At 37.7% G+C, this 12199-nt stretch overlaps 1 protein-coding gene across 2 annotated transcripts; it reads left to right on the top strand.

Annotated features, from left to right (window-relative positions):
• Window positions 1-699: 699 nt before the first annotated feature.
• nompA (no mechanoreceptor potential A) lies at window positions 700-12178 on the top strand. 2 transcript variants are annotated; one of them, XM_011309901.1, is made up of 20 exons: window positions 700-814; window positions 1673-1754; window positions 3685-3818; window positions 4526-4611; window positions 4993-5254; window positions 5318-5447; window positions 5722-5873; window positions 6147-6422; window positions 6714-7013; window positions 7153-7248; window positions 7450-7648; window positions 7788-8063; window positions 8174-8736; window positions 9025-9203; window positions 9382-9521; window positions 9607-9756; window positions 9825-9914; window positions 10133-10660; window positions 11008-11148; window positions 11233-12178. In XM_011309901.1, the coding sequence occupies exons 3-20, from the start codon at window positions 3728-3730 to the stop codon at window positions 11420-11422; spliced, it is 3849 nt and encodes a 1282-aa protein (XP_011308203.1). In that variant the 5' UTR covers window positions 700-814; window positions 1673-1754; window positions 3685-3727; the 3' UTR covers window positions 11423-12178. The 2 variants fall into 2 exon arrangements, with proteins under 2 accessions (XP_011308203.1, XP_011308194.1); XM_011309892.1 differs by having other exon boundaries at window positions 9382-9530.
• Window positions 12179-12199: the final 21 nt, after the last annotated feature.

The raw sequence follows: 12199 nt of genomic DNA, 5'->3' as shown, positions 1-12199 counted from the left end.
ATTTTATTCGACGATCTGTAAAAATTTCCTGGATTATCAAAAAAGTCAATTTTTTAAATTGCATTTTTTTGTCTAAACCAGACTTCTCAAATTTCAGGGAAATTCGAATGAGATAAAAATTCGCGGTGGCAAGCATTGGAAATTGAGACGATGAATTGCAAGTATGCATTGCACCCCTAAAAGTGCAACTTCTAAATGCAAGTGAAACACCGGGAAAAATGGAAAAAAAAAATTTTTTTTAATGAAAAAAAAAAAACCACTGTATGACCCGAATATGAGATAACGGTACCCTAATTGGCGGCAATTTTCATCGACAAATATCGAATAATTACCCCCCACAAAATCCAACACTCATGTCCGTCCGGAATATCTAATCCATGGTTCCGTCGCATGTCCGGATTGACTAATTTCCCATACTCCCACACAATAAATAAATTAAAAAAAAAAAAAAAGGCGTTGAGATCGCGCTGATGGTGGGCATCGACCGTTGGGGGTTTTCGTGCGAGTCCAATAATAATGCCCTGCGGAAATTGAAAACAAAAGAACTACATCCGTTGTCGCACAAGGCCAGAAAAATTCATCTCACCCCACCACTCGATGAAAATCGGTTGAAGCAGAATCGGCTGTACAGAACTCTCATCGGGACCTATTATTACGTTCACACCGATTTCCATCGTCAGTTTGATTACAGGTGTTACTCGCGGCACTCATACGCAGTCTGACGTATGCGGCTCTCGATTTTTTTAAATCCAACATAAAACCTGTACTAATCAGTTTCCACCATCGTTTACTAGTAGATCTTAGAACAAAACAGGTAAAAAGGTTCAAATCACCATAATTACAGTACCCACAAAAATTCTGTAATAAAATAGTAGAAGTATAAAAAAAGTTAGCGCTCGAAAAAAAATTAACGTTGATGAGCTCTTTGGAAATTTCTACGAAAATAATGGACATCGTTAAATTGTTGTTAGGGGCTTTTTTGTTGAAGTCGTCGGTGGCTACGAAAAAAGTGCAATGAATATTTTGCTGATTATTAGATTTGCAAATATTCTTTGAAAACCTAGGGAAGAGATAAGTCCAATTGAGGGTGTTCTGCTCCCTTTTAGCAAATATTACTTCTTTCAGTTTATCAACGAATCGTTGATTGGATTGATGTGAAAAATATACCGTCATTTCATTTTATCATTGTTTAATGACATCCAAAATGTCATGATTGTGCAATAATGATAAAATGCAAAAACGGTATATTTTTTCGGGTCAATCAACAATTTGTCAGAAAACTCCAAAAACCGGTAATTTTCGCGGAAAGGGGGCAGAAAATTCTCAAGCTGAAGAAAGAAAATAATACCGATTTGCTATTATCTTCTTTAAATAGAAAAAATCAATTCATTTAAATTCACTCAAATATTAAATCCAAATAAATTCTTTCTTAATAACAAGTGAATATTTTTGTTATTTTAAGAGAATGCGTTTATTTCAGCGCAACAAATAACTTTAAAATATTTCAAATAATATAATAACAAATAAACCAATTTACTGAGTGTATTAGGGATTATCTATAAAAATATCTGCGTCTAGGGGATATTTTTCTGTATCTTCTGAAATATTTATAATTTGTACTCCAGAGAAAATTGACTCGAGTCCTTTTCCTAATTTCTCTGTTGGCAATCAGGCGGATTCTCCAGTTTGATTGATTAATCCATGGATGGAACTCCATCATCTGCGAGGTACTGGGAGTCATCTTAAAAGTAGACGTGAGTAATTTTTTTATTCTATCGAGTGATTTTTTCGATAATTTCTCCAATCATTCCTGGAGAAAATTCGATTCGGTGGAGAGATTCAATTAATCTGTTCATTCCCACGGTCAATTAAGCTCACTTCCGGTCTGGGATGAAGTAATAATGTCTTTCGCAATTCGTATTGACGCCATATTTTCGGGGACCGCATATCGATCTCTGTAAATTACCAATCAGGCGTTGCGAATTCGTGAAAATTAGAACTAGATCCCAAAATCGACGAACCACATTGACAGAAAAATTCCAGAAAAGCTCTAAGAAATGATAAAAAAATGTAAAAATAGTAAAAGATCAATATAAACCAAATTAACTAATAAATAATAAAAAATACGTAAAAAAACTCATGGAAATTCAGTGAAAAATGACAGAATGACGCTATAAATAATTGGATAATGAATAATTGTTCATTACAAAATAAAATGAATTGACAAAATGACTGGGGTTATCACTTTTAATGATTAAATAATGGATTTAAATAGTTAATGACAATGGAACCGTCGGGTCTCGTGTAAGGCGTCAGGATTTTAGGGTAATAAATGAGGGCGCATATTGAGGGTAAATGGGGGTAAAGGAAAAATCTTCCCCTGGGATCACAGGACCGGTGATAAGGAAAGATAATTAATAGTGTAAAAATAACATGAGAATTGACAGTGAAAAGCACAAATGAGGGGTTTGCCGGACGTACATTGTATTCGCTGGTCGGAACTCGGAGACCAAATGGAATTCCGAATGGGCACTCACCCTGAACATTTTCACACACATATAAAATGTTTTGCTCTTGTATTTGTCATCGTCCTATGAAATAGTCGGTACGTAAGGGACAGCTCAGCACACTCCTGTGCACAATCATCAGAGCGTAGTTCCAACTTCCACTCGTCGCATTATCAACTATCCATTACACTAGCAGTTATCACAGCTCGGAGTACTATTAATTTCAACAATGAATCTAAGCATCTAATGATATGGGGATTATTCCCACAGATTAAATCAAACGATCCAAAACTCGCAGAACAGCAAAGAAAAATTCAAGTCTCGCGAAGAAATATTTAAATTGAAAAAATTGTATTAAAAATCGCAAAATTCTATTGATTTTGATATTGATATTGAAAATTCCTTCAATTCACCCCAGAAATATATTCATCAAACTGTTTTTAATCAACAATTTTATATATTATCAATGTTCAACATTGAAATATTGGTCATTTTTACTCTTAAGTAATTTTTGAAGATTTTTAAAGAATAGATTTTTCTATTCAGCATCTGTTTACTCAGCCCCGAATTTCTAGTGAATTAGTTTTTGTTATAAAAATTCAAGGATGATGCCATCATCCGTGTGTTTAGATGTCGAAATTAATATCCCTTTCTCCCCAGTCGTTCAATTTTTCACTGAAAAAGTTAATAATGCTGGTTTGAGCTGATGAAACACGCGATGCTACCAGTAAAAAATGCAAAAGCATCAGTGATGAGGGGATTGTGATGTCCGGAAGACGGTTTTGATAAAATCGATATGCTAGAAAAGGGACATCCGCTGGTCATATCTTGATCATCATTTTCGAAAAAGGGAAATTACGAAATCAAATTAAATGTTTCTTTGCTCCTGGGGCCATTACTCAGCCTTGAAATTATGGGTTAACGATGGATTAATCTCAGGATAATGGAGACCCCACTTCTCTCGAATCCAGTGAAACTATCCAGTTGGATTTTCTGCTTTCATGGTTTCACATTCAAACTTTGTCCTGTCAATAAACCGCACACACCGGAGTGATTGTTCTCTCAGAGTCTCGACTTATCAGTCAACAGATAGATAGATTGAAAAAAGTGCTTTGTATTGTAATTTTTATTGTTAAACCCAAGATGATTAATCACTTGAATTTCGTTTGTACCGCAGAATCAATTGATAAGTGGTATGACCACTCGATAGTGTACTGTGCATGCTCATGCTCAAAATGATAAGGACTCATAACATGTTCAGCATGGTTCAAGCTATTACTGTCCTGACTATTCTCAAAATGCTCGCCAATGGTAAGTTGAAAGAAATATTATTTTCCCATTTATGGAAATTCAAAAAATCCACAACAATAACAACATCAACTTCACAGAAAAAATGTGCGCTATTCAAAATTCCATCGTTCTCTTCCTTTTAATTTATAATTCACTGAATAATAATAATGAAACAAAATTCCCCTATTCCAAAGGAAATTGGAGGGGATTCCCATAAAGCTCTTGAAGACATCAATACATTTTGCTAAGAGCTAATATTTACGCTGTAATATTATTAATATTCTCTATTTTATTTGGAAATTCTTAACTTGATTTGTGCAGCTGAAGTCGTCAGTTTAAAAAGGAAGTAACAATTTCTATCAGTTGAAAATCAGACTAACTAATTCTGGAGGACTTGTTTCTGGGACAGACATTCTTCAGCCGAAAAGTTTCTTGCATGCAAGACTAACGATTTCCACAGTATTTATCCCTCTCAATGTATCAAACTTAATCATATTCACGAAATCTCTGGAAGAGATCGGGAGAACAGTCTCTGTTTAATTACCATACAAATCCGATTAAAATAAAAAAACGCTTGCATTTGGAATAAGGACAATAGTCATAATGAAGTTACATGTGAGTCCGAAGGTCGCGTGACCATTGGCCATAACGATTTTTGGGTTTTACATGGCATAATGGCCTCGCTATTCCCTAAATTCCCCATCTGATCAATGAATCTTATGTTCAAGCCCAAACGACCTGCAACGGCGGGGCAGGAAGAGTCGTTTATGAGAGATTACCAGATCAACAACTTCAAGGATTCGACGATGAAGTGGTAGGTTTCAAAATATTTCCACAGGTTTTTGAAAAAAAAAAAGCAGAAAAAAAGAAAAATGCAAAAGGATGAAATGCGATAAATCGAATTAATGTTTTCTTAATTGATTGATTTATCTCAAATTGTAAATGATAAATTGAATAAACTTCATTTAATTTAAATAAAATGTATGAAATTTGAGTGAATCATTCATCTGGTTAAAGCTGTGCTATTCGATTAGAAAATTCGATGAGAAAAAAGAAAAACATATTTTTTCACAACAATCCCAATGATAAGTGGCCAGAAAAAAAATGATACTTTTAGTCAAAAAGTTGTAGCACACCCTTAACTCTCATTTTACATTTAATCCAATGAAAACTCCACTGTGAAATTAAATCGCAGATACGAGACTCGGCCCCGCCATTCAGAGTTCTTGAAAAGTGTCAAGACCTGTGTCTACGTGATCGCAGCAACTCTAATAATTTACCACGAGCTTGTACCTCCATTGACTTTCAACCAGGAAGTCGAATAGCCTCTTTCAATGGTGCTGCTGAGTACGAGGAGAGCACGTGTTACTTGACAAGAGAACAAGCCCTGCCAGAGGGAATAGGAAATCTAATGCTGGTACCCAATAGTGTGCACTTTGTCGAAGTCTGCCTCAATTGTAAGTAAAATCCTCCAACAATTCTGGTGAGACAACTAACGAGATTATTACCACTCGTTGCAGCTAATCAAATCGAGAGATATTGCCCGAACCGTCGGTACGTCTTTGAGAGACATGCCAGGAAGAAACTGAAACTTCCAGCCACTGACGTCAAGGAAGTCAGTGCAGCTAACAGAACTGTCTGCGAGGACAGGTAACTTCAATAAAATTATCCGGATACTTGAAACTCTTTCTCATCATTAATCATTATTTATAATCAATAATTATTAATAATTCATAATTCAGTGATTATTATTAATAACTAATTCTTATCATTATCTTGTTTTTTGGAAGATTTCGGGAATCGAAATTTTCCTTGATTCGATTGTTTGGGATGATAATACATTACAACGGAATTCTCAGACTTCAATGACTTCCATCATCTCCAGGATTAGAAAATTTTACATCGTCAATTTATTTTTTCTCAGGTGTCTAAATGAATTTAGTTTTGTTTGCCGCTCAGCTTCTTTTGACTCGATGACACGCAGCTGTTTGTTGAGTCGATTCACCCGGAGAACTCACCCGGAATTACTCGAGGATGATTCAAACTCTGATTACCTGGAGAATACATGTTTAAATGGTGAATATTGTCATTGTAATGATAATTAACATCATGTTAATGAGCGGTTGAAATAACTGACTTTAAATTGGAGGAAAAAAAATTTGAGTTCTGCAGAGAATTGAAAGATATTATTAATTTTTCACTTTTTGGTTTTCCAATGATAGTATAGAATTTTTGCGGATTCATACTTTTATTTTCTACTTTCACCCGCTGTGTTTTAAACAAGAGAAAATGGGAGGGAGTGATCGATTTATCATGAGAATTCGTCTACAATATTATCTTCTCCATCAGCTGAACGTCGCTGCGACGGACTGGCGGTTTTCGTAAAGGAAGAGAATAAGCGGTTGCGAGGTCCTTTCGAGGTTGACATTTACACGAATGTCACATTAGATGAGTGTCAGGCGTTGTGTCTTCGTGCAGAGAAATATTTCTGTCGTAGTGTTGAGTACGATGAGCAGACCCGACAGTGTGTCATCTCCGAGGAGGACTCTGTCTCCCAGAAGGACGACATTGGTATGAGCGGGAGTCCATCCTACCATTTCTACGATTTAGTCTGTCTAGACAATCGTGAGTACTTGTCTATTCTAATTTACCAAAGAAATTGAAAGTTAAAAACTAGGATAAATTATAATTAAATTTTTTATCGCGCTCAATTCCTCGTCAATATCTTGGAATTGACGAAAATTATGGCAGATTTATGAATACCTGTTTGATAGATCACATTTTTATTTATAAAAAAGGTTTAGTTATGAAAAGGAAAAAATTGCGATACGAACCCGTCGCAGTGATTGATTACATATTTATTATTGTTTATAAAAATAAAAAATATCAGTTTATGATGAGTAGATCCTTCCTCAGCTCGTGGTTCGGAGTATCCTGATAACAATGTCGCCGCCCATCTCTACCCAGATGGTCGACGTCCTGATACTGCCTTCCAGCGGTATCGGAATTCCCGGCTCAGTGGTGAATTCCACTCGGAAATCACAGGTAGAAGTCTCAGCGAATGTCTGGACGAGTGTTTGAGACAGACCAGTTTTCAGTGCCGGAGTGCTGTGTTCTCTGAACACTATCACATCTGTCGCTTGAGCAGATTTAACCAACGGGATGGGCATCGAATAATCTACGACGCTGATTACGATTATTACGAGAATCTTATGCGTGAGGATTTTTTTTCAATGGCAAAATAATAATAATCATAGGAAAACTTTAAATTTCACGCACTCAATATTTATTTTACCTCAACCCAAAGGCAAATGCCGAATAGACCATAATTTATTCGTTTATAATTTATCTCCAGATCAATATTTAGACGGAGAGAGAGATAATCCGAGTTATCGACCGGATCCTGTGGGTCAGGATACGAACGTGGGGCGACCACTCCTCGGACGTCCTGGTAATTTTTCAATTAATTTGATTCCTCGGAATCACGTTGACAAAAAAATTACTTCTAATAAATTACTGCTAGGGGATATCAACATTTGCATTGGAAATGCGTGAATTTTCTTGTAATCAGTGAACTTCAGCAGAAATAATTTTCTTCTCGATGCACTCACGCAAAAAAATCTTCACCCCGTTCTTTCAATGTTCCTTCCAGGATATCCAGACGATTACGACAAGAATTACCCGAGTCCTCACGGTGATCGATACCCAGATCACTACCCCTTACCTGGGGAGAGATACCCGAGTAGTAAATATCCGAATTATTACCCTGATGATCGGTACCCAGAGTCGAAGCCCGAGAGGTATCCCGGTGATCGTTATCCACTGGACAGATATCCACCAGTGGGGGACAGGTACATGAATCGGCATTAATCATTACTTCTCTAATCATTTTATTTTTCCCACGAAAATCCCGAAATATTGGTTACATATAATATGATTCATTAGGATTGTTAGTTTAGATTATTATTAATTTTGCGCAACACTGAATAGATATCCAATACGTGGTGACCGGTGGCCCGCCAACGGGGAGAGCTACCCCAGTCCAGGGTACTCAGGGAATCGGTACCCCCCGTTCGGTAATCGGTATCCGTCGGGCACTGGGAGTCGATATCCCATCAGAGATGATTACCCGAGCCCTGGTGGTCGTTATCCCGTACCCGAGGATCCTCTGACTCGTTATCCTAGTGCTGGGGGAGCTAGGTTACCTCCGGGAAGATATCCTGGAGATCGCTATCCTGAGAAAGACCCATATCCACATAGAGACAGGTACTAAAATTTTTTTTTGTAAATTCATTTTTGATATATTTACATTTTTGTCATTTATATATATGCATCATAACTTTTTATCAGTTTAATTATAAAATTTTATTGTAAAGATACAATCCGTACTTGGGAGGGAACGGATTGTATCCCGGATATGAAGAGGACGTGCGTGGTACGAAGGGTTACGAACGTCCGCACTACGCCGGTCCTGGACCACTTCCTGTAAGACCAATCGGCGTGGGCGGATACGACGGGAATGGAATGGACGGATTCATGACCGATGGAGATGTCTACAATGCACGACCTGTTGGCACTGCTGGTGGTCCGATTATTGGACGACCACCTCTACTTTCTCGTTGCGATGAACAGGAGAATTTCCGCCAAGTCAGCCAGGGAATGCGCGTTCGCAAGTCCTTCGTCAGAAGATATACAACTGCATCTACATTACCCGAGTGTGAAAGGGAATGCGCTGATGCTCGGGATTTTGTATGCAGATCCTTCAATTATCGTTCGTATGCTGCACCGTATGGAGCTGAGCGAGATAACTGCGAGCTCAGTGATCGAGACTCCAGGGATATGGCTATGGGGAATCCCATTTATTATGATTCAACCTCGGATTATGATTTTTACGAGCGAAATAATGGCAGGCAGGGCGTTGATGGCGAATGTCTCGATGGTATGTTTTGCATTTCTATTTATTCGAGAAAAATTTTCACTGAAAATTTATAAACACTAAAAAAAATAATCGTTTATTGGGAATTCTATTTATCCACATGCAATTTCTGGTAAAATATTTGGGGTTCAAATTCAATTTTCAGTGGTGAAATTGAAATTTTCCCGAAAACATAAAATTTAAAATGAAAATCACATCGAGTGGAATTAAAAAAATCTTCAATAAAGACTCGTTGAAGACCTGCCGTCTCATAGTTGATAAAATGACTTAATAACTTGTACTAACATTCAGTGAGCCAAGTGTGCAATGAAGATGGAATGGAGTTTACGTTGAGGACTCCCGAGGGATTCATTGGTAGAATTTACACCTACGGCTACTACGATCGCTGTTTCTTCCGGGGAAATGGAGGTACCGTGAATGTCTTGAGGATCAGTGGTGCCCAGGGGTATCCTGAATGCGGCACTCAAAGGGTAAATAGTCATTGTAACACTCGACTCTTATTTTCCTTGCATTCGTCGGGTCATTATTTTTAAAAGCTCAAACGAACTTTTGATGCAGAATACTCTCCTGGGAATTTTTACTAGCACTTTTTCTTTTTCTTCTTTTCATTCTCGAGTCGCACACTCATTCATCATATTTTCTTTCCAGTACGGAGACACAATGACGAATATTGTTGTGGTACAATTCTCGGATTACGTCCAAACCGGAAGGGATAAACGCTTCAACCTCACCTGTCTCTTCCGCGGTCCTGGTGAAGCAGTGGTCACTTCCGGCTACATAGGCGCTGGGTATGACAGGTTAACTCGATTGTAGATGATTAGATAAACTGTTTCGAATCGACTTTATTAAATTGATTGATGTTCGACATATCAGTAGGTCCGGTTCTCCCATTCCGATCGAGTATTTGCCGGCTGAGAATACATTGAGCTCGAAGGTGCGATTATTAATTCTCTACCAGGGGAGACCGACTACTACCATTGCCGTCGGGGATCCTCTCACCTTCAGACTCGAGGCTCAGGATGGGTGAGTTTTTTCACACCAACGACCGGTATTTTTCACCCAAGACAGTGTTATATTTATCGGATTTTCAGGTACAATTACATCAGCGATATTTTCGCAACGAATGTCATCGCTCGGGATCCTTACTCCGGCCGGAGTGTACAGCTGATTGATCGATATGGGTAAACACCGACGATTTTTCCTCATTTCAATTTTTTTTTTCATAAATTAATATCTATAAAGCCTCATTTATCAATAGCAGAAAAAAATATATCAGTGTCTTCCTCGAGTTACGAGTTGAATATCTTTCTTCGGGGATCTCTCGAATTCCAGGCAAAATATGAATCCTTGAAGAAATACGCGACAGAAAAAATAGACTCATGTTAATTTTTATTTGCAGTTGCCCAGTGGACAATTACGTTTTCCCAGGACTCGATCGTTTGCGTGAAGGTGATAGTCTCGAAGCTCGTTTCAATGCCTTCAAAATCCCAGAATCCAATTTCCTAGTGTTCGAGGCAACAGTTCGATCTTGTCGTGATGGCTGTCAACCAGCATATTGCTCGGGAAGTGCAGGTCGCAGTGAACCGTCATTTGGAAAACGTAGACGAAGATCCCTCGAGACTCTTCCCGAAGAACTGATCGCCATGAAAAATGACACTGAAACCAAGGGGGACAGCCAAATCGAGGAGGAAAATGAGGAAGATGAGGAGGAGAAGGAAGAGAACGAGGAGGAACACGTGAGGGAGATGATCGAAGTACTCGACTCGAGGTACGACATGTACGAGGATAACTCCGTCATTCAGAAACAAGTGGCGAGTGTTGAATCGATATGCATAACTCCCAATGAGTATTACGGGCTTGTCACTGCTGTCGTGGGGCTTGTCATCCTCCTGTCATCCGTCATCATGTTGTCATTGTTAATTTATAGGTATTTATTAATTGGATTTATTATATCTCAAAACCGTCTGAAACCGTTTACTCAATCTTTTCAATTTTTTCAATTTTCTGACTCAATTCCATGATATCAATTTGAGAAATGAATGTTTCAATTAAATTTCATTGAGAAAAAAAATTAATACAATTGCAGTATTTAGTAGTTTATTATCATAAACATTATTCACTCTTTCAAAATGAAAGGCTCATAATTCGAAAAACGAAAAGATCAATTAATTAGAAGACAAATAATTATTCTGATACAAAATACAATAATATAAAATCCTTGAATTTCTTAATTATCATCCAATCACTTCCCATTTACTAAACGATGTTTTCCAGGAAATACGGATATTCGATAATTCGAAAAAATCGAACCATCGACAAAGGTCTCCACACATCCTCCACCGGCGAATCTTCTAACCCTCGAATCAACAACTTCTCATTCATGAGATCAGGCCTCCAGAAACCGTTTCAAACGTCGTAAGTACCAATTACCCAGTATTACAAGTGAAATCAATAATTGATTAATTTAAAAAAAAAGAAATTACCTTGTCACGGGATTAGATCGTTGAGCGAGATATTCAATCATACGTCGTCATCAGCGATGGAGGGTGCCGTTGGGTTGACGGTGAATCGTCGCAGTGGCTTTGACCCCAGTGAGCCCATCTACACCGACCCATCGCTCTTCGAGGTATCACGTGGTTCCTTAGATCAATTTAAATCCACTCGAAACGATAGTTTACATTTGATATGATTAGTCAATGTCACTCCGTAATTCACATTGTTCATGTAAAGGACGAGGAGCAAACTGGGCACTAAACCCTTTATCAAGCGTAAAGCCGCTGCCAATAAAGTGGAATAATTTTTTCCCTCAAACACTTGATCTTCTTCGAGCGTAAATTCGAAGGGGCATTTGAAGGGTGTCAGAAGTAAATGAGCACTAAATCTCTTTTCAAACGTTAAAACCCCATTCAACTGTTGGTGGAGCCTTCATACTCGACTCATTAATTTATTCTCGGCTCTTGAATGTCTGGAAATACGTTTCTTGTATCCATTTTGCTCTGACTCCTCTACTTCTGCGACATTGAGGAGAATGAAGGGGATATCCTCCTCCAGGGCTGGGTGAAAATCCATTCAAATCTTTTCCCTCTTTCATTTCTATTCATCGTTGGAGGCTTCTTAAAAAATTGAATCACGTTGCATCGCTTCCCTGAAGTAGTATTCACTCTCTCGAGTCAGACTATTTTCATCTAAAACGAATAGTTTATAAAAATGTGTCAGAATTCTCCGCCGATATCTCTCTCTCTCCCAAAACAGAGAATTGCTGATATACGAGAATAAAAAAAAATCTAAATGAGAGAAAAAAAATGTTTGACTATTAGAGAAGAATAAAAAAAAATGCTGATATCATAATTATAAATAACACCCAGCCCTGTCCCCAGTCCCGCTCTCTCTTACTCATCAATAAATATAAAAAAATATAAAACTTAATTGTTTAACAATGGTAAATACACAATATTGAATAAGACAC

This window comes from Fopius arisanus, unplaced genomic scaffold (assembly GCF_000806365.1).
Source record: "Fopius arisanus strain USDA-PBARC FA_bdor unplaced genomic scaffold, ASM80636v1 scaffold00003, whole genome shotgun sequence".
Taxonomy (NCBI): Eukaryota; Metazoa; Arthropoda; class Insecta; order Hymenoptera; family Braconidae; genus Fopius; species Fopius arisanus.
This window is presented reverse-complemented; position numbering and strand designations above follow the sequence as displayed.